Genomic DNA, 27,127 nt, shown 5'->3' with positions numbered 1-27,127 from the left:
AGAAGAAGAAGAAGAAGAAGAAGAAGAAGAAGAAGAAGAAGAAGAAGAAGAAGAAGAAGAAGAAGAAGAAGAAGAAGAAGAAGAAGAAGAAGAAGAAGAAGAAGAAGAAGAAGAAGAAGAAGAAGAAGAAGAAGAAGAAGAAGAAGAAGAAGAAGAAGAAGAAGAAGAAGAAGAAGAAGAAGAAGAAGAAGAAGAAGAAGAAGAAGAAGAAGAAGAAGAAGAAGAAGAAGAAGAAGAAGAAGAAGAAGAAGAAGAAGAAGAAGAAGAAGAAGAAGAAGAAGAAGAAGAAGAAGAAGAAGAAGAAGAAGAAGAAGAAGAAGAAGAAGAAGAAGAAGAAGAAGAAGAAGAAGAAGAAGAAGAAGAAGAAGAAGAAGAAGAAGAAGAAGAAGAAGAAGAAGAAGAAGAAGAAGAAGAAGAAGAAGAAGAAGAAGAAGAAGAAGAAGGAAAAAGAGAGACTTTAAGTACTATTTAACAATGGAAAATTTTTGTTGTTCAGTCATTTTGGACTTTTTATGATCCCATTTGCAGTTTTCTTGGCAAGATACTGAAGTAGTTTGCCACTTCTTTCTCCAGCTCATTTTACAGATGAGGAAATGATTTGCTCATGGTTGCACAACCATGATCTATCTGAGGTCAGATTGCAACTCAGTCTTCCTGACTTCAAGACCAGTGCTCTATACATTGTGCCATCTATCTGCCTAAAGTTTAATGACAAGAATACTTGACTTGTACCCAAGGGTTCATTATTTTGAACCTTATTCTGATTTGTCTTTAATGTCAAATGTTGAAATTAGATTAATCAAAATCTGTGCTTTTCATTCAGTAATAATTAGCCTTTTTGTAAGAGAACCAGCAGTGAGAAGACCTTGTAATATTCAGCTGCCATGCCTGAAAATGGAAGAAATCCCAGTATTTCTAGAAATAATTAAATAGTTTCTATTGGGAATGTCTTGTGATCCCAAACCTCTTAAATTGTTCAATACACTATCCCATGTTAAATACATTGAAAAAAGCCTTAGGAAAAATCTTCACAAAATGTTAACTGTGTCACCTTCCTATTCCCCACCAGTCCTGGAGATGCTTTCATATTTTCTTTTCATCATAGATTTGGAACTGAAAGGGACCTGAGGGGCCATTGAGTCCCGAACTGTGATCATATAGATGAGGAAGCTGAAATACAGAGAATTTAAGTGACTTGTTCAGGATCATACAGCTGATAAATTTCTTAGAAAAAAATTCCAAACTTCAGATCTTCTTGCCTTCAAGCCTATCACTCTGACCCTTTACAGAACTTGACTCCTATAGTGTTTAATATATGTCCCATTTAGGTTCTGGGCGCTAAACATTTAACTAGAAGACTAAGTAAGCCAGGCCTCCTTCCTCTCCATCCTTCTGTTCTTTTTTCACATTCATTATTCGTCCTTCAAATCTGAGGTTGAATAGGAAGCATATTATTCTTTTGAACTTTTAGGATATCAGAGAGATGGTTCTCCATCCTATCCTTATGTGCTTCCTTTCCCCTAAAAATCTGATTTTAAAGAAGACTCAGTACCTTCACCTTTTGTGAGAGAGGAGAATTGCTGGAAATAGAATGAGAGAAGTTTCTGTAAATTTCTGGTAACCATAGAGACAGTGATTTCAGTTTATTAATCTCACCTACTTAAGCAGGCATGTGTCCCAAGGAGATTCCTCTAAAAGGAGCTGTACTGGTTACCCTTTGACTTCCTTATGTGGGACCAGGAGGGTCCCTTTGGCACTTTTCCCACAAGTAAAACCATTACATTATTGTTAATTTCACCATAGCTGTATTCTCTTTTTGGAGGAAGACAATTCACCACAATTTTGTCCCTTTTGTGGAATGGAGACCTTTGCCTGACTTCTAAGTACAGGGACCCATGACTTTTGATTTTCAGGGTCTAATGACTTCTGACATAGGCACAAATGAAAAAAATTGAGCATATAAAAAGCCTCCAGGTATATCTTGTGAGCAAAGTGACCTTCCAGGAAGGATGCTACCCACTAGTCTATCTCTTCTGTTATGTATATATTCAAATGGTTGCCTGGGCATACTCAGAGTAGAATTTCTGAGACCACTGTCAAAGAATAATTGGATTGGGTAATAAACCCAAGAAGGTCCTTAATCTGGAAGGAGAGCGATTGTGGGACCCACACCCCATTACTCACTCCCACTTGGAAGCATCTTGCTATTGTTGTAGTCATGCACAGTGACTGCCATGCCCTTGAGTTCTTAGTCATAAGGTCACTTGGTGTCTATGGCAAGGTGACATTCCAGTCCTACTGGGCTGCTTAACAGAGCAGGCAGAGAACCTGTGGTCCCTCCACAGACCTAGCCTGGGATCAGGAAAGGACTCTGGCTTGATAGGAGTCAAACTAACAGTTCACAGTGTGACTTTAACCACACGCTTTCTGTATGAGCAGAGAGGGAAAGGTAACAGAAGAATTTCAGTACAGATTGAGGTCTAGAGTATGGAAAATATGGGCTAGTACCAGGCAGTGGGTGGGTCAGCTGATTAGTTGAAAGAAGTCAAAAGCTGGAGATAGTTGTCAAGAGACAGAAGGAAATTCTGTCAGAGACAGAAGGAAATTCACATCATTTCAAAACCTAGCTTTTAGGCTACAAGAGTTTGGTGCCTTTTGACAGATGAAAAGTTGAACTCAACAATAAGCATGAATGTAATTTGGTCACACACAAGAACTTCGCGGATACATCTGAATTCTAAATCCATCCTGTGTCATACAGCTTGCTCCCTCAACTCACCTTAACCCTTGTCAACTGAGAAACTTTTCTCACTATTGCTTATTGGACCATCCTTCATAGAATCTATGGAGAAGAATGCTTGTTTGCCTGGTTGCCAGATAGAGCACCCCTTGTAGTGTTTCTGCTCTTGTTAACCTCCTTGAAACTTTAAATGGTGGTAGACACTTAACTTCTTTTCTCCAAGCTAGGGTTCCCTAGTTCTTTGAATGGCATGACTTTGGTTGCCTTCCTCCAAATATGCTCCGTCTTGTGAATAAAGCTATCAATATATTTCTTAAAATGGAGCATCCAAATCTTAATGTTGGTGCTTCACACGTGACCTGGCCAGGACAAGTCACAAAGGGATTATTGCTTCCCTCCCACACCATTTTGGATCTCTTTCCTTTAAGGCAACAGAAGACTGAACTAACATTTTGGTGCTTTATTTTGTCTTTTATACTATATGATTGAGTTTCTAGCTAAACAAAATCCTCATTTTCATAGGAACTGTAGTCTAGCCATACCTTATTCAATCCTGTATTTTGTAAGGTTGCTTTTTAAAAATCTTATTATAATACTTTGGAACTTTGTGCCAATTAAATGTCATTTTATTGCATTTGGGGTCATCTTATGGAAATCGTTTTGGTCCAGATTCTGTCATTCAACATGTTAGCTATTCCATCCATTCATCTCTATGTCACCTGAAAATATGATAAACATGTCAGCTATATCTTTATTGATTATTGAAAAAAAGTATTGGACAGCATGAAACCAACAAGAGATCTTTGAGGTCACTTCACTAGAAAATCTTTATGTAGAGCAGCATCCTCCTGCCAGGCTTCAATTCCCCTATCTGTAAAATGAGCAGCTTAGGTAAGATGATCTCTAGGCAGTATACAATAATGGAAATAGCCCTCACATGGGAGTCAGGAGATGTGGATTCTAGTCCTAGTTCTGCCAATAATTAGCTATGGATTTTTAAACAAGTCCTTTCCCCGGTCTGGGCTTCTATTTCTGCCTCTGCTCAGGATCTTTCCTTCTCTAATATTTGATAGTTCTGTGATTCCAACTCTAACTTCTTGTCCACAGCAGAGTGTGGCCAGTTCACCCACTAGGATATAGGAGTCAGGGCCTTGGGTGGGAGGTTAGAGGCAGAATGATACATTTCTGTGATCTGCAGAATAATCCTACTCTTCTTATGGAAGTGCTATAGATCATTAGTTTCAAGCTGAAACAGAAATGGGGGCCACCAAACCATTCATAAGGATCCCTGCAGTCTGCATACTGACTTAGATAATCACTTATTAACATTAAATATGTTTTATAATATTTTTATATATCTTGTTAAATATTTTCCAATGACATTGTAGTTTGGTTCAGGCTAAACTAGGGAGTGTGGTGGGCTGCACGGACCTCGTATTTGACAGTTCATCCCTAGGTGGTAAATGGAAGTGGGCCAGGAACTCTGAAGGATTTGGATGGTTCTCTGAGGCTGTTTGCTTTACATAGGTAGTTTTTGACACTATACTTACTCTGAAGACCCTTCCTGAATCCCAATGGGTCTTGGTTACCATTTTATAGAAACCAATGGCTTTCATTGGGGAGATCCTATATCCCATTGGTGTTGGAAGGATTTGCTATAAGAAGCCTGTTTTAGGTCCCAGGTTGTTCACTTAGATGGTTTTAATAGGCTGTGCATTGGTTTGTATTTTGAGTTTATTTTGGATTTTCCAGTTAAGAACAGAGGGTCAGAGGATCTTGAAAAATGATAAATAATGAATGAATGAAAAAGCATTTTTAGGTACTTGTTATATGCTAACCACTATGTTAAGTACTGAGGATATAAATACAAGATGAAGAGAACCCCCCACCCTCAAGAAGGGGAAGAAAAGGAGAGACTCTAATGCCTACTATGTGCAGGCACTAAATGCTTTTCATAAATATTATCTCATAAGCTCAAGGAGCTTACATTTCTACCATGGAGAGACACATAGAGAAGAGTGATGGCCAAGGAAAGGTATTTTATTTGGGGACTCACAAGAGATAACAAGGCGAGCAATAGGGCAATCCAATAACATGTCTTTTCTAGAGGCAATGTTAGTTGATTGATCATAGTTGTCAGAGCAAGGTATGGAGAGTGTCCTGTGTGTCCTGTGTCAGAAGGAAAGTATTTGGAGTGAAGATGAAGATGCATAGTGCAAGATAGCAAAGAAGAACTCAATGCTTAGATCTAGCTCCTCCCTGGCATGGCTTCTGATGGGCCAGTTTGGAGGGTCAAGCAGTAGAATAGTAACAGCTGTATATGGCACAGTGAAAAATGATGGTGTGTCTAGCTTTTGGGTGGTGCTTCTTTGGCAGGGTAGCAAGGGTGGAGGGATAGCCTAGGCTGGGTTGGCTGCCTCACAGAACTAAGACTCTGGCTATTTTCTGTTTTCAGGTGCCGGAATCTCTCCTTTCCTGATAGCCTCCCAGAGGTCAGCATTGTTTTTATCTTTGTTAATGAGGCTCTCTCTGTGATCCTGAGATCCATTCACTCTGCTATTGACCGGACTCCTCCTCATCTGCTCAAGGAGATCATTCTGGTGGATGATAATAGCAGTAATGGTATGTTCCTTCTTACCTTGAGATACATATCACAAGTTCTATGCTGCTGCCTTTGAGAAAACTCATTCATTCAACAAACATTTCTGTAAAAGTCACTATGTCAGTGGTGCATTGTGCTAGACAATGGGGATAAAAATTCAACAATGAACAATAATCTCCTGTCTATGAAAGATTGCCTTCTACTGGGGGGGGGGGGAGCAGAATATGTACATAAACAAATAAAAACATATGTGTGTGTGTGTGTGTGTGTGTGTGTGTGTGTGTATGTGTGGGTCATTTCCTATAAGGGTATTTCTTGAGTCTAACTCATTTTGGCAATCCCAGTGGAAAATGAAATACTTCTTCCCTTGGAGTTCTGGGATAAGCCTAAGGGGTTGGGTGTTTTCTCATGCTTTCTCTCATGAGTCCTCACCAGGATACACTCCACTGATTATCCAGTTGATATCAATTAGCCAGCAAGAATTAATTAGCTTTTTAAAAGGGAACATTTACTGAGATGGTATACACACACATACACACACACATACATATATGGCAATAGTTATAACACATCCCCCCAAAAAAGGCTGAGACACAATTTTCCAGATGTACGTATGAGATCCAGAGGAAAGTGAACTTGAATTTAGAGAGTATATATGGCACAAGAGGAACTCACGACTGCAGGCTGGACAGAATTTCTTTTTCTTCCCTCGTCTAGTCCTCATGAAGTTCCACTGAGGTATATGGCCCTCTTCTGGGTCAGGGAGTGAGGACCCTTGTAGAATCCTGAAGACGTCACATTCTCTGAAGCTGCCTTTCCTTGGGATAGCCTCTCTCAGCTCCCAGCATTGTTTGGTCCCGTTTCCCGATGTCATGATTAATGAGGTTGGGGATATGCTATGCAAAGATGTAAAGATGAGATATAGCGTGACAATGGCAAGTAGGCTAGTTTGACTGAAACACAAAATGAACAAAAGGAAATAATGTATGATATGCTTGGCATGTCACTGACTTCACCTTCTGGAGCCATGTTCCTTTTCTGGGAACTCACATAAGAGAGGGAAATCTTCTAATTGACCTTTCTCTGAAAAGTTCACTGCCTCAGACTTTTCTCCACTGAGACCTCTTTCCAAAGTTTCAATGATTTGGAACTTACACTTGCTGCCTGACTGCATCAGTACAGGTGCCCGGGGGTCTCTGACATGTTTGCATCCAAGGAAAATTTTAGACAGCCATCCTTGAAGTTGCAATGGTAGCTATACCCTCAAATCAAGCCCTTCTCTCACCAAGAGTAAGGCAACCATTACATCAACTAAGATAAGAAATTCCTCATTGCTGGCCATTCCTATTAGCCCTTTCTTACTTTCCCTAGAGCAGTGATTCCCAAAGTGGGTGCCACTGCCCCCTGGTGGGTACTACAGAGATCCAGGGGATGGTGATGGCCATGGGTGCATTTATCTTTCCTATTAATTGCTATTAAAATTTTAAAAAAATTAATTTCCAAGGGGCTAAGTAATATTTTTTTTCTGGAAAGAGGGAGGTAGGCCAAAAAATTTTGGGAACCACTGCCCTAGAGGGTCCCTAAAAAGCAGTGTCTTTCTGGGTGAATAGTGTACTGGACTGTGAATAGGTCTCAAACCCCAAAGATCTTTGCTCCTAAAGGAGCCCCTGACATTTGGGACATTTGGGTTGACCTTGAAGAACTGAGATTATCTGTGTTCTTGTGAAGAGAAGGCTGTGGTAAGACACTTTGTTGTTGTTCACAAATGTCTCTTTCTGTTCTCCCCTTAGTGGGAAAGCCAGGAGTGACTTCCCTTCACCAGGCCAGTATGTTCTTTACTTGGAGACTATAAATTCATAAAAATCCACTTATTTATAAATAAAAGATATATGTATAAGGATTAATAGAAAAGAAAGCCTTAACACTAACCAGGAATTATATACAACCCACCTTCTAAGTTCGCCTCACGGCAAAGTCTTCAGTTCTTCTAGCTACATGAAAACTGCCTAGCACTTAATAAAAAACCCCAAAGCACTATCTGACTATAATCTAACTAAAATCCTTATTCAATTAACTTAATTTGATAAAGAAATCTCCAAGTACACATAGATCCAGTCAGCCAAGATGGCAACTGCTAACTGACAATCAGGTAACCCTGGTATGACCAGAGTCCAGGCAAACAGTCTTCAGTCTTTCTTTCTGCAAAACAGATCTACCAGCTTCTTCTTAGAGATGAATTCTCTCTGTCAGGAAAGTAGAAAACCTCTTAAGATGAATTTCAGAGTTCTTTCTTCCCTCTCACCAGCACAGAGCAAGGTCTCAGAGGTCTGCCTCCACCAGCAACCAGAGAGAAAGCCCCTCAGCCAGTGAGTGGACCTCACCAGCTGCCAGAAACTTTTCTTGTGTTCCTCTTTCCAAGTTCTTGTCTCAACGCCCAACACTCTGTCTTGGCTATACCCTCAGAGATCTCTTTATCAAATATCTTACTTTAATCAATACTTAATCAATATCCTAAATTCCTCACTACAGTTCCCCCTTTTGATTAACCTAAATATTAAAGACATTCTTGTCAGCTGATCAACCTACATATTTAATTTCCCATCTTATCCTATAGTATTATCCTATCCTATCAAAAAAATAAACCAAATGCCTTATCTTACACTTAGGTTATCATATTCTTACTGTATTCCTATCTAAGCTACACTACTCTAGGGATGTTAGTAAGAGAAAAGAACACAATAAACAGAACAAAGCAAACAAAACATGCTTAAAATCTCTTGCAACCATGCAAGGTAAAAACTTAGAAATATAGAAATGCAAAATGGAAACTTTTGCAAAAATACAACAATAATGAAATCCAAAATGTGAAATGCAAACTGCAAACTTTTCCAAAAACAGTTACAAAGAACAAACTTGCTTTTCAATGCTAATACATAAAACAGCCCTATCTAAAAACAATAACCTCATGACAATCTTTCAAACTTTGAAAAAATACAGTTACAGAAAACCAATGTAGCTTATGCTTTTACAAAAAGCAGAATCTGTCTAACTATGCAAAAACTTCTGATGCAAACTGCATCTTAAAAAATCTATTTGAACAATTCAAAACAAAACTTTTTACCTATGCTAAGCCTTTTCCTCTTCTAATACAGGAAACAAAAAACTGTCTACATAAAACTGAAAACTGAATCTACTATTCTAAAAAAATTTAACTCTTGCAATATTCTAACTATTCACAAATATATACAGAACTATGTATGTACTTGTAGTTTACATACACTAGTTTTGTACATATTCACACTATTTCTGTACAAAATTTATACTTTTTATACTTCTTTACATACTTTTACACATATGTACTAATCTGTACAAAATTTTACACTATGTACACATTTTTTACACACTATGTATATGCTATATATTATTAACACATTATATGCAGCTATGTACATTATGCATTTAGCAGGAAGATAAACTCTCCCCCCCTTTGGGACTATATCAATATTATGAAGATTTTGTTTTTAAGCAATGAAGGATCCAGAGCAAGGCTGAGGAACTTATGGGAAAGAAAACTAGCCACATTCAGAGGAAGAACTGTGGGAGGAGAAACACAGAAGAAAAACAACTGCTTGAACACATGGGCTGATGGGGATATTATTGGGGACGAAGACACTAAATGATAACTCTAGTCCAACTATCAATAATATGGAATTAGGTCTTGATCAACGATACATGTAAAACCCAGTGGAATTGTGCATTGGCTAAGGGGAGTTAGGGAGGTTTGGAGAAGAGGGAAAGAACATGAAATATGTAGCTAGGAAAAAATATTCAAAATTTTAAAAAAGTTCAGAAAAGAAAAGAAAAGAAAAAGAAAAGAAAAGCATTTTTGTGTTCTCTGGTATTACGTCAGTGGAACTTAATCCAATGCCAACTGATGTAAGACCTCATTGAACTATTGTGCACATTTCCACTACAACCCTGAATATGTGTATATGTTTCCCTCTGTGTTGTCATATCCAATACTGATATAGAGTAGGCAGCTCTTACCTTCTGTGCCTACAAAAGAGCAAGAGATTCCTGATTTCCCGATGGCTACCCTACTTATTTGTACATGTCTCTGGGTGTTAGGAAATCAATGGCGGCTCTTCTGAGCTTCTCACATTAATTGGCATGTTGGCCATTGATGCTAACAAGACTTTTTTGACTAAATATGTAACTGAGTGTGGCTCTGGGGTGTCCCATCTCTAGGAAGTGAGTCCTGTTAACTAAGAGAAGCCTGTTTTATGGCTGGCCCATCTCTGTACTTTGAGTGATGCATCTGTCAAACATCACTATCTACCTGCAGGCTTCCAGATCAACTTTTGGAGACCTCATGTAATCTTGCTGTAATTTCTTCTGTCCCACTCCTGAGGAAAATACCTGTCCAGATGCATGACCTTTCAAACTGAGTCTGGGATGTCTAGGAACCACTTCCCTGCCATTGATTCTGTGGTTTCCTAATGCCACTGTGCCAATTTGAGGTCAGAATTCTGCCTATATGCTGGTTCTTGGGCAGTTTGGAACACAGACAGTTCCAATCAGAATGAGAGATGTTTCATCTGCAACCGTGAATGGTGCCTTTGAAAGCTCTGACTTTAATTACTCCAACAAAAAGTGTTTTTTAATGTGTGTCTGCACCCAAAATTAAAAAAAAACACACTCGGGGCTAACAGGAATTGCAGGCTGGGGTCAACAACCAGAGCCACATTTCTCTAAAGCAAACACTTTGAAACTGTGAGGGTAAAATCCAGTGAAAAATCCTGCCTCTGTCTGCATGGATGCCCCTTAAACAGGGTTTCCTTTGTAAGGGAAGATGCTCCTTCTTGGGCGCACTCTGTAACTGGGCCTCTGCTATCTTTAGACCCTCCGTTGGTTTCCATGAGCTAATTCCCCAATATGATGCATTTACTGGTAAAACTCAGGGTTTAAATGGGCTATTTGTGTTTTGCTGAAGGTTAAAAGCTTGAAAGCTTCACATAATTGACATATATTTAATTTGACCCAAATAGACAACTCGGCTTTTGTTTTTGCTTGATTATTACTCAGTGATGGGAGTGGGGAGAATCTTTGGTGCTTTCTGAAAGGCAGCTGTCATGGATTGACTTTCATCTGGTGCTTCTAATGGGGAAGGAGGAAGAGTTCTGGCCTTGGAATCCAAAGACCTGGACTTGAGATCCACCTTCTACATCATCTAGTTGTGAGGCCTTGGACATGGCATGGCTTTAGGCTTATAGTCAGGAAGATCCAACTCAAATTCCACCTCAGATGCTAACTATTTTTGTGAGATCTTGGGAAAACCATTTAACATCTCTACGCCTTCATTTCCACATCTGTAAAAGTGGGTTTCATGCTAGTAATTATTAAAATAATCCTAACAAAAGACTATTGTGAGTTCAAAATGAGATCATTTTAAAAACTACATTGTAAAAGTCCAAATGTCACATAAATGTGAGCAATTATTACTATTATTATTGCAAATATTAATAGGGACAGCATGATCCAGGAGATAGAGAGCTAGTCTTAAAGCCAAGAAGATCTCAGTTTAAGCCCTACCTCTAACACAAACCAGCCAACGTTCTAGGAAACTTTTGAGGACTGTAAATTCCAGAGAAGATACTAAAATTCATTGGTAGAAGGAGTTTCCTCACCTGGGAGTTCCCTATATTAATTAAATCCTAGGTCCAGTCTTTATTCTTATTCTTATTATTCTTATTATTTTGCAAAATGGGAATCGGGTCACTTGCAGTGGCTTTGAGACATGAAAGGAATTTCCTTTCTTGGAAGTTCCTATACTAGCTTCATCATAGGTCCAGTCCTTATTTCTATTATTATTATTATATAATGTAATATACATTACATTATATGTAATGGATCAGACCATTTGCAATATCCTAGATGTTTACCCTGACACAGGGTTGCTGTCAGTATCAAATAAGATAAAATATATAAAGGGTTTCATAATCACAAAATGTTGTTTAAACATGAGCTGTTAAGTATTAAATGAAGGAAAGAAAGACCAACCATCCATCAAGGCTAGCAATAAAAAGGCCCTATATTTATCATACTTGTTCATTTTTAAATCTGGTAGGATTTCGGTACCCATGATCTTGTTGGCCAGGGCCCCTGTGGCCTGTGGAAGAAATGGAGGCCTTTTGGCTTTGGGATTTGAGCCAGAGAAGCCATCTATGACTGGCTGTGTGTATTAGGGCAGGTACTGTCTATTATAGTGTGGTGGACCCAAATATTTGTTTGCACATCATACCCCAAGTGATTGGAACTTGAGGGGGAAATCTAGAGCTCTCATGCTATTAATTAGAGCCTTTTTCTAGTCTCTGGTCCCTAAAATTGCTGAGGTTCCCATGAGGGTGGCTGATTTGGGACAGCGATTATCCCTCCTCTCTACCAAATATGAATGGAGTTTGCAGCTGTAGCACATTGCTTGAGGTAGATTTTTTAAATGTTATTTTTAGTTTTACTAATGCCTTTTGTTTTTAGATCACAGTTATTTCCAGATACAGCCATCTCCCCACCCCTTGACACACCTCCCTGGGGTTGAGCTTTCACTTGCAACAAAGAAAAAGACTTTAGCAAAACCAGCAAACACCATATCATGCAGTATATACACCATTCCACCACCATGTTCCCTGACTCCTCTAACAAAAATAAGTCAACAAACACTTTATAAATGCTATGAACCAGGTGCTGCATAAAGACCCAAAAAGGAAGTGAGTTTTCTCTTTGAGATATTTATTTTTTCTAAAAGCAAGACAAAAACAAAAAAAGGGGGCAGTAATTTCATTAGTATAGAGAACTCGAGTTCCTGGTAAGGAAAATCCATCTACCATTGCAAGCCAGTGCCTATTCTGTAACTTAGAGAGGGTAAGTGAGTTTCACATAGGGCCAGGACTCCAAATCCAGCATTCTGACCACCATATGTCTTTCTATACTGTAATATTTAGAAAGTTAATAAATTTACCCCAGACAACTGAGAGATAATAATGCAAACAAGTAGGTGGAATAAATATGGCACCCCAAACTAGTCCCATTAAAATGCTGGAATAGAATGGGAAGCCATTTCTTTTTATTCATATGGATCAGGAAGTTTCAAAGCTGACCAGTGATGGTGAAGGCAATCAGAAAGGCTGCTTGCCATCACCCCTAAAGGGGAACACTTTGTTGGTTGATTGGATTAAAACAATTCCCCCAAATTTTAGACTTAAGACCTGGAAAGGAGGCTGACTGAAATTTCCCTTCAGATGGAGTAATTATATATAAAGAAGTTGACTCAAGACCCAAAATGTCCTAAGAACCTTGTCATCTCTGTACTCTTTGAAATGTTATGACATTTAAGCAATGACCCAACTAGAAGTCATTTCCTTTCTCACTCCTCCCTTGTAGGCCACCTAAACAAAGTCTCTGACCCTCATCAATATCATGGGGTGATTGTCAAGAGATGCTTTCCAAAGCTTAATAAAGAATGAACTGTTAAGTATTAAATGAAGGAAAGAAAGACCAACCATCCATCAAGGCTAGCAATAAAAAGGCACCTATATTTATTATATTTGTTTATTTTTAAATCTGGTAGAATTTCAGTACCAATGATCTTGTTGGCCAAGGCTCCTGTGGGAATAGGGAATGAACCTATGATTTCACTGATATGAGAAATTTTCTCTACCAAAAGGCAGTACCAACTTTTTTGCATCCTTAAGGGTCAGAGAATTTTCTAGAGCACCAGAGGTTAGGTGATTTATTGAGGGAGAAATAACCATGATATACTAGAAGAATACTTTGAACTCAGACCTTCCCAGCTCTAGAGTCAGCTTTGCCAAGCTTCCTCCTCTTTGGTAAATTCTTATTTTTACATAAAGGTGAATATTTACCATTGCTATTTATTATCATCAGAGAAGCTTATTTGTTGTTGTTGAGTCATTTCAATTGTGCCCAACTTTTCATGGTGCCTTTTGGGGTTTTGTTGGCAGACACTGGAGTGGTTTGCCATTTCCTTCTCCAACTCATTTTACAGATGAGGAACTGAGGCAAAAGGGATTAAATGGCTTGCAAAGAGTTACACAGCTAGTAAGTGTCTGAGGCTAGATTTGAACTCAGGAAAATTTTCCTGATTGAAAGCCTAATGCTATATCTTTTACACCACTTCACTGTCCCAAAGGATGTCTTGTTGCCTAATTTTCCTCTGAACCCAAACTCATTCCCTTGATTGAATCAGTATCTATATACAGCAAAAAAGAATGGAAGTAATTTATTTTTTATTGTTTCACCTTTACTGCCTCCTTGAAGCAAGTCTTTCTGCTATCCTCTTCTTTTCCAAAGGAAAAATAAGTTTTCAGAACTGATGAAACAATCTAGGGTTCCTCCTTTGGTCCTTGCTGGTCCCTCAAAATCCTTCTTGTCTCCTACTTGCTAGCAAACATCAATGTGGCAGCTATTTCCTAAATGAGCTCCTTCCTTTCTTCATGCATTATGTAGTCATGTATAATGAGAACCAGGTACCCAATTCAGGATTAAATGACATTTAGGAGACAGTAAGAACAGCCTCTTGTCTGAGATACCCATCTTTCAGGACTCAATGGGGCAGGATATGACCAATAGATTTTCCTTAAGCTGAGAATCATCAGGTCAACACCATAGCTTGCCGTAGGGTAGATGTGAGTATTTTCTTGGCTTAGGGATCTCATCAATGTGGGCACTTCTTGGTGTAGATCACATCCTTTGGTTTGACTCATAGATCTAGAGCTCTGAGACCTCAGAAATCATTTAATCTGATCTCTCATTTTACAGATGAGGAAACTGAGGAAGAGAGTTTGAGTGACTTTTCAAAAATCATAAGGTGAGATTTGAACCAGGTATTTTTTGCTCCAGAGCCAATGTTCTTTTCATTCATTTCAATGCATGAAGAAAGGAAGGAGCTCATTTAGGAAATAGCTGCCACATTTTCATTCATACTAAACAATCTATGGCTCGCCCCATCACTGGTCTGCCTCATTTTCAAGTCATCTCTCTTTGGTGACCCATCTTAGATTGTTCCCACCATGTAATTAACTGCTGGTCCTATCCTGCAGTCTCTGCTCCCATCCCTCCCCACAACATCCCCATACTTTCCTTTGGATAACTGACAATTTTGATTCCTTAGAGATTTTTAGTGTTCCATGACTAATAGTCAAATTGCATCATTGGAGGAATAATGGCATTTAAAAAGATGAGTAGAGCCCAGCAGATGGAAAATTACTACTGGACTAAAGAGGATCTGAGTCCAAATTCTACCTCTGTCCCTTACTCTCTTGGGCAAATCACATAAGATCCTTGGCTTCAATTTCCTCGTCTACAAAATGAGTATTGGACTAGATGGACTCTGAGGTCCCCTCTGACTCTAACTCTATAATTCTATGCTCTAAAGAGAAACTTGGTGTCATTATGAATAGTGCACAAACAGGATCACTTCCAAAACTACAAATGGAAATGAATATGTATTTTAAAAGAAAAGCAAACTAGACACAGTAGGAGCCCTACAGTTTCCTATATAACCCTCTTTTTCTGCTCTACTACACTTATGGAAATAACCATTTTATTGGGTATTTGTGGAGTTCAAAATAAAAGTAAATAAAATGTTTTTAAAAAGAAAGTTACTAAACAGTTTCCCAAGTATAGTGTAGCTCACAGCCTCTCTCCATTCCCTGAGGTCTGAGCCCCAGGTTATGTCTTTGAGCAGTGTTTCTGTCCAAGGTATGTTTACTGATAGATTAGTTGCGTCCAACTGCATGTCAGAGCCTGGAAGCAGCCATTCTTCATCTTCTTGATTTTGTCCACATAGAAAATTGGACTGAACTCTTTGGGAGGGATTATGAATTTCCCTTGTTTAAGAAGTTTTGCAGGACTTGCTGCAACCAGCACCCTGTCTTCTATAAACTGGGTCATGGGGAAGACTTCATTAGCAAAGAGGAAATTCTTTTTGATTTGTACTTTACCTTAGATGCCTGCCACGAAAATGGCAAAACAAACAAACAAACAAACAAAAACCTTTGGCTGACATGCAAATCTCCTTGCTCTGTTTCATGATGAATAGGAGTAATCAGAGAATCACTGAAGAAATTAATTGTTATTGAGTAGATCAAAGAATATCATATGATCTTAACATATATGTGGAGACTTATTACCAGAGAAGAGTTATTAAGTTGATATTTTTGCCTTAGTATCGAATGCTTTATATAGTCAACAAACAGTAAATACAATGGAATCCTGTATATTCTACACCTTTTGGCCAGTTGTGTGAGTATAAACATGTGGTCTGAAATAGAACAGAAGGACCAAGGTTGGGATTGGAGCTGTAATTTCATTGTAGAGGGAACTTCTGGATGACAAAACTCCTTCTGCTAGTGCAGGTTAGCAGCAACTTCTCTGAAACTTAGTTGCCTAAAGAACTGATGATCTAAAGAACTTTTGTAGGTCCACAGAGGCAACAGGTTTTAGAGGCAGGATTTGAACCCAGGTCTTCTTGACTGCTAGCAGTTCTCTTATCCACTGACCAGAGGTGTCAAATTCACTACACATGCTTTTTTTATAAAACCCTCTAGTGCCTCAAACAGTTTAAAATGGAATTGAGAAATGTCTAACAAAATAAATAAAAATGCAATACATCAGAGGCAATGTTATTTTGTGGTTTTCTAAGTCAATCTATGTTACCAGCAGGGATCTGTTTCTATCTAGATTGACATCACTCTATCAATTTTTCCCCAAAATACAACCCTGATAGGACTTAAATAGTCTCTCTACTGATCTGTAGTTCTTTGTGGTGGTTCAGTAATTTCAGTTGAGTCCAACTCTTTGTGACCACATTTGGGGCTTTCTTGGCCAAGATATTTCCTTCTTCAACTCCTATTTTTACAGATGAGGAAACTAAGGCAAACAGGGTTAAGTTACTGGTCTAGAGGTACACAGCTAATGTCTAAGACCAGATTTGAATTTAATAAAGTGTGTCTTCCTGCTTTTAGGCCTGGGACTCTATCAACTGTGACCCCTAGCTGTCCTATCTATTCTATTGGCAACCATTATATTATTAACTTGAACAGGAATAGAGTGTGCAAAAAAAGGTTTTCCGTTTACCTTTTCATAGCTTCATCAAGGCTGCCCTTGGTCCATATAGAGACCATTCTCTTAAAGAGAGATCCTTTGCTAGTTGATGGCTTCTCAATCACATCAAATCAAATAAACTCAAATCAAACAAACTGTCCATGTTTTTTTCCAATCATTTGGTATCGTCCCCTTCTCTCTCCTTCTCTGTCTCCCTGATTTCCCCTCCCATTCACCTATTCAGTGGGTGCTAACTCCCCCAAGGCACTAGACCCTAGTCAAGGCCATGATTGCTGGCCACTAATCCCTTATGTCCCTCAGAGCTTTTGGTTGGACCCCAACTCATATTTGTACTATGAATCTCCACTCAAGCATGAGCTCTTATCTTCTTCCTCATCTCACTAAACCAAGATGACACTAATAGTATGTGTGTGTGGTTTCAGCATAGGAAGGAAAAACTCATATTAATGGTTCTTCTGCAAGATCTATGTTTTTCATTATCTTGGAGGAAAGGAGTTAAACATAAGAGATCTGCTTTGTACTCTTCAGTGTTCAAAAATATAAATAAAACTCACATTTCTCTGGCACTTTGGGGTTATAAAGTATATAAGATCCATTATCACATTTTATCTTCAGAACAACCCTGTGGGAGGTAGGTAACAGAATTATTATTATCCACATTTTTTTCTTTACCTGTGGTTTTATTTATATTAGGAACTCCTATTAAGGAAATTCCTTCTACCAATTCAGATCTGCTGAAGAGTACTCTATAACTTGTAGACTTGAAAAGATGCCTAAGAGCACTAAGAGGCTTGGAGACTTGCTCAGGATCACACAATCAGTATATGTTAGAGGTTTGAATTTGTCTCCCCATCTCTAACCTCAGATCTCAATCCTTTAAGCCAGGATGACCCACCTTACAGATAAGACGACTGAGGTTCAGAGAGGAGAAATTTACTTTGCCTAAGGTCATAAAACTGATATGGAATGTCAACCCTGATATTTGAGCTTTAAGACACTGTAAAGAGTAGCAAAAATCACAAGACAACAATGGACCAGAAGGTTGCTTCAGACATGGGTGCTCTGGGAAGATGTGTTTAGGATAAGAATGCCGAGTGGGACTCAGCCTCTCTCAGTATCCTTTTTCTCATTCACCAGAGCAACTGCAAAGTAACTCAGAGACTCTTGGTTTTGATTAACTTAACTTTTAATGATTCCCAGCAGGCCAGTTTCCTCAGCTAGAGATGGATTCCAATGTTTCTCTGAATACACCTAGAAGATCTGTTGTGATGTACATTGAAGAGACTGTACAAAGAATTTCCTTTATTTCTCATAATCTTTTGGAACAGATCTTTTTATGCACCAGTGTGTCCTTTCTAAAACTTGGTTGGTCATGACCACTGACTGTCCATCTTTCCATCTTGCATTAGCACGAGGATGATTAGATATAACTTAGTACCTGGCTTGGCCCTAGTCATGCCATTGGCATTGAGAAACTTGTTGGGCTAAAGTTGGTAATATTAACATTAAATCTAGTAACATTAAATCTAGATTCCAACAGACTTAGGTTTGAGTCATCATTGAGCTAACTAACTAAGTGATCTTAGAAAATACCCTCTCACAAACTCAGTTTCTTCTTTCTTTTAAATGGAATTAATACTTATTTGTATTGCCTTCCTAATAGTTGTTTAGCCCCGATGCTAAAATGAGATCATAAATATGGAAGTGCTTTATAATTATCCAATATTTTATGAATGTGTTGTCATTATTTTTATTTTTAAAAATTATTTTATCAATGCCTGTTTTTAGTATTACTATTTTTGTTTGGTCTGGGGCTATGATTTCATCGTTAGGAGGCTCAATAAATAAAGGAACTGCTTCTACTGATGCAGATCAACCACTCTCCTATAGCTTATATCCTTGGAGAGTTGCCTGAGAAGACCACGGAAGGTTAAGAGATGCATCTTGGGTCACACAGTCAGTAAATGGGAGACGTGGGACTTGGATCCGGTTTTCTTTGCTTGGAAGCCAGGTCTCTGTACCATGAAACTTTGTCTCTGCCTTATGTCTTCATAAAACAATCATTTGGGGGCAGAGAAGGTTACCTTCTCCCTCCAGATGAATATCTCCCTGCAGCAAAGAAAAACAGGCAGCAATGCCCAATGCAGTGACCACATCAGGTAATCTAGGTAACATTCTGCCTGGTAGCCCCCTACCATTCTCCTGTGAGTAGTCAGTCATGTTTCACTCTCTCTTGTCCACAACCATTATTGACTTTTTATTTGTTCAAGGGTGTGGTTTCCTTTTAGTATTTTTTTCCTTTACTCTGTTGTCGGAATAGATTGTTCTTGTGGTTCTGCTTTGGCTCTTCAGTAGCGAGTTATGTATCACTGCAATCATTACTAATATCTCATGTATCCAGTGGAAAATGGTCTGGAGGCTATAGCTGACTGTCAGCCCCTTCACTTCCTGCCCCTAGTAGGGGACTGTGCCATTGGGTCTCTTCCAAATCTAGGATTCTATCATCTCCCTATTTTCCCAGATGTGAGGAGCAAAAATAAACATTTTTTAAACCTTCTGTCCTATCCATCTCTAAGGCAGAAGAGCAAAAGCTAACAAATGGGATTAAGTGACTTGCCCAAATATCTAAGAAATATCTGATGCCAGATTTGAACCCAGTTCCTTCTGATTCTAAGCTGGTGCTCTATCCATTAGTTGCCCCAAGATTGAACTTTTAAGAGGCATTTTAACCTGAAGGTATTTCTCCCAAGTCAAATGGGGACATCCCTATCTTAAACTTTACACTTTGGGCATCTTCCCATTTGATCCTCAGTCCCTGACCTGTAAAATGTGAAACTTTACTGATCTCTTCTGTCCTATTTGAAAGGCTGCATTCAGTTCTGGACAGTCTGTGTAGAAAAGAGGTTGAGAAGGTGGAGGGTCTCCAGAAACAAATAACTAGAGTGATGAATGCCCTAGAGTCTGTGCCATTTGAGGATCACTTGAAGGACCTGAGATTGTTTAGAAAGAGAAAAGGTGACTTGGGATAGATGTGACTGGAGCCTTCAAAATCTGATTGGCTGCTAGATAGAGGGATTAAATCTGTTTTGTTTATCCCTTAGGGAGTGGCTTGTTATATTGATTTCTGGGAAAAGATGGACACTTGTCCCAGAAATCAATATAACAGGCTAGATGGCATAATGGATAGGGCCTAGAGTCTGGAAGAACTGAGTTCAAATTTGATCTCTGACACTTACTAGCTGTGTGATCTTGGGCAAGTCACTTAACCCTGTTTGCTTCAGTTTCCTTATCTACAAAATGTGCTGGAAAAGGAAATGGCAAACCGCTCCATTATCTTTGCCAAGAAAACCCTAAATGGGGTCATGAAGAGTAAGACACAACTGAAAACGATTAAACCATAAATAACCAGATGGAAAAACTAAGCAAGGGGCAGAAATTGCAGAAAGGAGACTTTAGTTTATATACCAAAAAACAAACAAACAAACAAAACCCTTCCTAACAATTAGAGCTATACAAAAATAGTATTTTTCACTAGCCTGAGAAGGTGGTAAGTTGTCCCTTTTCTGTAGACCTTCAAAAATAGACTTGGATGGCTATTTTTCAACTGATGGAGATTCTCTTTTCATATATGAATTAGGTGAGATAGCTATTGATTCTGTTTTCTCTGAATGCTTTAGTCTAGATGATTCCTTCTAAATATGAAATTTGGATTTGTTATGAATATGTAAATAGCTTTAAATATAAGCTCTTTGAGGATAGGGACTATATTTTTCTTCTACTTGGTTATCCCCAGCACTTGGTTGTGTCTGTCTCTTAGGAATTTAATGAATATTTATTGATTTATTGATTGATAGATTATCCTGAGGGTAACTAGGTGGTACAGTGGATAGAGTGTGAAGTCTGGAGTCAGGAAGACTCACCTTCCTCAGTTCAAATATGACATGAAAAGTGATTGAACAAAAGCAAAGATTATCCTGTTATCTCTTCCTACTTCTAAAGTCTTTGATTCTAAATGCCTGCAAAGGACCAATTAGAATTTCACCTTTCTCCCCTCCATAGCCCATGCGCATTTCCACTGGTTTTAACATGTGTCATTGATCAAGACTTATTTCTAAATTGCTGATAGTTGCACTGGTGTGGTAGTTTCAAGTCTACATCCCCAATCATGTTCTCCTCAACCTGTTGGGGGGTGAAGGGGAAAGTAAGAACATGAATCATGCAACCATGATAACTTTTCTAAAAAATAAAAATTATTTAAAAAAAAAGAATTTCACCTTTCTTCTCAACTCTTCCAGATCCTCCCTATCTTACTTTATTTGACCCTCTGGGTATTTACTGATAAGCAGCAAAGGGCAGAGATATGAAGGAAGAAGGAACAGAAAGGAAGGGCTGTTTCACCAGCTGGTGGTACTATTTGGGTTCTTGGAGAGGCAACAGAATTTCAGATGAGGATTTCAGTCCTTCATTTTTCCTCATGCCAAAAGCAATGTTTCAAAAGTAGAATCTAAGACACCTCAGGGCTTCCCCTTACATGTGAGACATTCCTCATTTTTTTAAAGACTGGGTTAACTATATATCTGTACACAAATAAATGTATGTATGCACGTCCATTTGTGTGTACACACAGGTGTGCTTTCCATCAGTGGGCTCATCACTTTAATCCAGAGGCCTCTTTAAAATGCCAATGAATGATGAGTAATAACACCACATGAATCATTGTTATTTCCATTTGTCAGTAGAGAAAATCTTGATGCAATTACTAAGTGTTATCGGTTCTCTCAAGATTGCTTACTGCCAGCTGCTGGGCGGCTCCTTTCCCCGGAAGCCACCCAGTCCTCTGGCCCAGTGCCTGCCTAATCATTGTTTAATGTTTCCAAAGATGCCATCTTACACTGGAGATAGGCATTCCAGGCAGTAAAAATACCAACATATTTGCATGCAGCTAGAATAATTGGAAAAATAGAAAGAAAGAAGGGGAAAAAAAAACTCGGGGAAAAGAATGTGCAAACAGCATTGTGCTTTATGGAGCTGAAAGAATCCCATATAGCTAATCGAATTACAACCAAGACTTAGGAAGCTTAAAGATGTTTATACAACTGAGCACATGCTCTGCTTATTGCCAGGGCTGGAATACTACTCCTCACCAATCAGCCATCCTTGGGAAATGAGGAAATTTCAAAATGTTCCTATACACTCTCCAGCTCAAACTCACAGGTTCCAGCACAACTTTCCCACGTTCAAGGTATTGTTTCAGCCATTACTTCTAAAACTATAGGAGCCCCCACTGGTATATTCACTTTTAATATTCAGCCAGTTGACATAATTAGCTCAACGCATTTATTGAAATGGAATGGCGAGAGCAGTAGCTATAAAACATTATCCCCCTCCCCCAAATCCTGAGCATGCTCTTCTACAAATAAACAGATTCAGTAGGAAGAATGGGTAGTGGGCATATGACTTATTCTTGAGTAGGCCAATGGCCAGCCACTCTATATTTCCATTAAGCTTGACTATGCAACTTCTTCATACTTCTCAAATGAACAAAAGAGCACAAACTCTTCTTTATACTTTCTTTACAGTCCCAGTGGCCACCCACCTGCCAGAAATTTAGTATAGTTCTTGAGAAGAAAAAACATAACTACTTTGAAATGAATTATTTCTTCCCTTCTAACTTTAGAAGAAAAGCATTTAGGTTTGTTTATGGGAAACAGCAAATTTGGTTATTAAAAACAGTGTTATTTAGAATGCCAACAGGAGTAAGGTGGTGTAGGGCAAGGTTCTATTCAGGCCTTCATCCCCATAGTCAGAATAGCAAAATTGGCAACCATGACAATGCCAACAAGGACAGAACTAGAGATGGTTTGGGGCACAGAATTTTAGGAAGTATATTGAAGGCCTACAATGCTTTTTTTAAATTTTTTTTATTTTGAACATTTCCCCTAGTTGCATATTTCATGTTCTTTCCCTCTCCCCCAAACCCCCCCAAACTCCCTTAGCCAATGCACAAATTCACTGGGTTTTATGTGTATCATTGATCAAGACCTAATTCTATATTATTATTGATAGTTGGACTAGAGTTAGCGTTTCATGTCCAATAATATCCCCAAAAGCCCATGTGTTCAAGCAGTTGTGTTTCCTCTGTGTTTCTCCTCCCACAGTTCTTCCTCTGAAGGTGGCTAGTTTTTGTTTTTTTTTTTCTCATAAGTCCCTCAGCCTTGCTCTGGATCCTTACATTGCTGCTAGTAGAGAAGTCCATTATGTTCAATTGTACCACAGTGTATCAGTCTTGAAGACCTACAATGGACAAAAAATATTAGACTTATTATGCTTAGCTCCAGTTGGCAGATATGGAAACAATGGTAGAAAGATGCAGGGAAGCATATTCAGTCCTGATGAAAGGAAAAATGACGGAATGATTAGAATAATATGAAAATAGAGTTAGACACCTTGTGAAATAGTGATAAACATCCCCCCCCCCATCATTGGTGATGTTATGGCAAAAATTGGAAGTCCACTTGATAGGTATTTTGTAACAGGCACCAAGGAGCCACCAAATCGATCAGGATCTCTGATTTAGAGATTCTATAAATTGTGTTGAGAATCAGAATCTAAACAAGAAATCTGCACTCCAATGCAGTGACTTGTTAATCCCAGGTTGGACTCTATGATCTACTTAAAGGAAGCCGGAGGCCAAAAACTTTGCCTCCCTTCTCTGCAGGATCTTTGGGAATGATCAAGTAGAAGGAGTCATTGTACAAGGCCCACCTGTGTTGAGGTCTTTTAGGCCATCCCAATATAGTGACCTCCTACCTTAAATTTTGTTTAGAGTCCATCCTCTTTGTACTCCTGAAAAATAAGACAAAAGTTATTTTAAAATCAGAAGCACAGCTCAACCCAGTGACAAATAACTCTAGAGAAAAAAATTCTTACTCTGTCTTTCCTTATATATTTTGAAGAGTATTAAATAGGAAAAAATACATATATGGGTCAACTGTTAGTTGTTGAGTTTGTTGATTAAAAGATGAAGTCTTACAAGTATTGATTGAGACCCTGAAAATAATTGCTTATCCATTCCCCCAAAGACTGGTCCATATAATTCAAGCTGATCAACAAAGTAACTCCCACCACTTGACAGTGAGAATGCCCAGCAAGGGGAGATCTGTAGTGTTAGATAAAATCTAACATTTCAATAGTAGGAATACCAGATTTTAAATATCGATATTAACTTTTAAAAAACATTTTCACAAAATTTCACAACAGCTCCTACAAAACTCTTAGCTTATGAACCTGTTTCCTCCTCTATAAAATGGGGGTAATGACAAAGGGGCAAAATGGATTCATCAAGAATAAGTCCTGCCATATGATCAATCGCATGGCTCAATAGGTATATGATAAGAGATTTTGACTTTAAATGATCACTCTATTGCAAATATTGATAATATGGAAATGATTTTTGAACAATGATACATGTATAACCGAGTGGAATTGCTCATCAGCTCAGGGATGGGGAAGGGAAGAAGGGAGGGAAAGAACATGAATCATGTAACCACGGGAAAATATTCTTAATTAATTAATTAATAAAAATGAGTCTTGCTATGTGAACTTCTTTTCTAGGGTCACTCTTGACAGATAGCTAAAGGGAATGCTGTAGATAAAGTTCATATGAGTTTTAGCAAAGCATCTGATAAAGATTCTGATCTACTGTTGTTGGCAAAATAGAGAAATGTGGGTTAGCTTTTATTGCCCAGGCAGGTAGATTCAGAATTGGTCAAACTTCTGAACCCAGAAGATCTTTAATGGAATACTCGGGAATGTATGTTTGGCCTTATGCTGTTTGACTTTTTTTTCTATAATTTATTCAACTGGAAAATTAGATTTAGGTAAGAAGGCAAGGTCGCTATTATCCTTCATACTCAAAGGGAACCAAAATGGCATCACTATGTTGGAATGAGTGTATGTTGTGTCCAACTGTGGCTGATTAGACCGATATGAGCTATAAAAGCTCTCCCAGAGGCTGGGCATGAATAGACTGTATGAACATTCAGAATGGAGATGTCTCTAAATTTGTGCATCTCACAATTCATTGGAACCACTGTAATTCTTCTATGCTCCTAGAGTACAGCATCTTCTCTGATGCAGGCACATCCTAGGGTAGATGATCCTGTGCCAGCATTTACCCTTTCTCAAAATCAATACCAAAGTCCTTCAGAGGGACCTTTAAGGTATCCTTGTATCACTTTTGACCTTCATGTTAGCACTTGCCTTGTGTGAGGTCTCCATAAAATGGTCTTTTAGGCAAATATATGTTTAGAATTTGAACTACATGTACAGCCGATTGGAGTTGTGTTCTGAGCAGTAGAGTTTAAATGGATGAGAAAAGACCTCAGCATCCTTACCTTACCTTGCCAGGTGATCTTCAGAAGGGCAGGTGATATAGTTGGTTAAGACAGTTATGATCCACAAAGATCTAAATAAGTTAGAAGATTCAGCTAAAGAAAATATAATAAAACCAAACAGGGAAGAGTAGTGAGTCTTTTATTTGGATTCAATTACATAAGTCCAGGTTGGAGAGGTATGATTAAATAGCAATTCATGATAAACCTTGAGTACAGATTGAAGCATTTTTTCACTTCATTTTTCTTGTTTGTTTGTTTTGCAATATGGCTAATTTTGAAATCTTTTGCATGACTTCACATGCATAATGAGTATAATATTGCTTATCTTCTCTCAGTGGGTGGAGCAGGGGTTGGAGAAAGGGAAAGAATTTGGAACTCAGAATTTTTTAAATGAATATAAAAAAATTACATAGCTACTCGTCTGAAAAATATATGGGCATTTTGTAGATTGAGGGTTCAATAGAATGAATGAATGAGTGAAAAAATGAATGAACAAAAAATGCAAGTGCTTACTATGTGCCAGACACCATGACAAGGTCTAAGGAGATAGATTTTTTTAAGACCTATGTTTTCATGAGTATAACCAATGCAGCTTAGCACTTACTTTGCCCTTAAGAATTTTATATTCTACTGAAAAATAAATTGCTTCATGGCTCTTGCAACAAGCCTATCTGAATTCCTAAAATGACAGACACATAGACTTTAGTTCATCCTTGGCGTGGAGTCTCTTCAGTTTGGGAGGATCTGTCAGTGCTTGTGATCTGATGATCTCAACTTTGAGAATCCAAGGTCACATACCGAGCTACTAGAGGAAGAATAAGAACAGTAGGTGACATTTGGGGAGCTCTTTACCCATGTGATCCCATTAGATGCTCATATCAGCCCTGCCTCAAATGAGCCTTTAAGCTTCCAGAGTTTGAGGTCAAGAGCTTAACTCTAGATCAGCTCTTTCCTACATAATTAGAGTGGTTTCCACCATTTCCTGACATCCCCAAAGTCACAACTTAGGGCAAGATGAGTCAAGAAACCATTTGGCTAATCAATTCTTCATTTCTTGAGCTTAAAGCCAGACTTGAGTGAATTTAAAGACCTAAGGTCATCCCAGTAAAATCAGAAAAGGAACTAATCAGAACTTGCTTCTGCTTGATGGAGAGTGCTCTTGAAAAACAAATCTGTCCAATATGAGGGTATCAAGCAGTACTTAATTAGCTGCATAGAATTACTGGATAGCTCAATCACAGAGCAAATGGGTCAAGAATGAAATTGTCCAATTATCCTAAAATTCTGGACTCTCAGAGTTGGTAGGAAGCTCAAAGGACATATACTATACCTACTATCTGAAGGAGAAATCTCTTATATAAAGACTTTCAACAAAAAATCATTTAACTGCTCTTTGAATACTTCCAGTGATGAGGAAATCAGTCTTTTTTATAAAAGTGCATTTGGGGACTGCTAGGTAGTTCAATGGATTGAGAGCCAGGAGGTCCTAGGTTCAAATCTGACCCCAGACACTCCCTAGCTGTGTGACCCTGGGCAAGTCACTTAACTCCCATTCCCTAAGTCTTACAACTCTTCTGCCTTGGAACCAATGTACAGGATTGATTCTAAGACAAAAGATAAGGGTGTAAAAAAAGTGCCTTCTATTTTTTTATGTCTCTGATGGTTTTAAAAGTTTGTTTTCCTCTTGTAGGAGGGAAAAACATGAAACTGGCCATAAATTTAATAATTTTGTTAATCAGGAAGGAATAGGGGGAAAGGATGGAAAAAGGAGAAGAGATATAGATTATTTTCCTTGCTGCTCCACTTGACTTACTATTCTGTAGCCACAATGTGAGTCCCCTAGCCACACTAATACTAGAGTCAAGCCATCACCAAACATGGAAGAGAAGCTACCAAAAGTATGCTTTGGTTTCTGTTTATCTTTTTATTCATCCACTGACTTTCACACATCACATCTCTGGAGCCAACCATGGCTTTCTATTTTGCTTGGGCTGCCTAGGGAGGCAGTCCAGGAGACATCTATCCTGCCCCCTGTCTTGTGATCTATTTCCTCTTTCTATTGCTGCCCTTTTTTGGACTGACTAAAGAGCATCAAAGCTGCCATTCTTCCCCCGTGAGCCAACTCCCCTCAACAATTTCCTTCACACACTCTGTATTGAGTCAAAATCAGGCTCTCTTTGCCTTCCACCCATGGGTCCACCTGGAGGCCAAACAGAAGTGGCCAAATCCTTCTTTCATATGGCAGTG

At 38.6% G+C, this 27,127-nt stretch overlaps 1 protein-coding gene across 1 annotated transcript in view; it reads left to right on the top strand.

Moving 5' to 3' along the window:
• Positions 1–27,127, top strand: part of GALNT18 (polypeptide N-acetylgalactosaminyltransferase 18) — a 527,538-nt gene that overhangs the window by 306,102 nt on the left and 194,309 nt on the right. The window contains exon 3 of the mRNA XM_044681827.1: positions 5,196–5,362. Within this exon, the coding sequence (XP_044537762.1) occupies positions 5,196–5,362 (167 nt within the window). The remainder of the gene's footprint in view (positions 1–5,195; positions 5,363–27,127) is intronic.

This window comes from Gracilinanus agilis, chromosome 6, assembly GCF_016433145.1.
Source record: "Gracilinanus agilis isolate LMUSP501 chromosome 6, AgileGrace, whole genome shotgun sequence".
NCBI classification, from domain to species: Eukaryota; Metazoa; Chordata; class Mammalia; order Didelphimorphia; family Didelphidae; genus Gracilinanus; species Gracilinanus agilis.
Note: the sequence above shows the minus strand (reverse complement) of the source record. Positions and strands in the feature narration are given on the sequence as shown.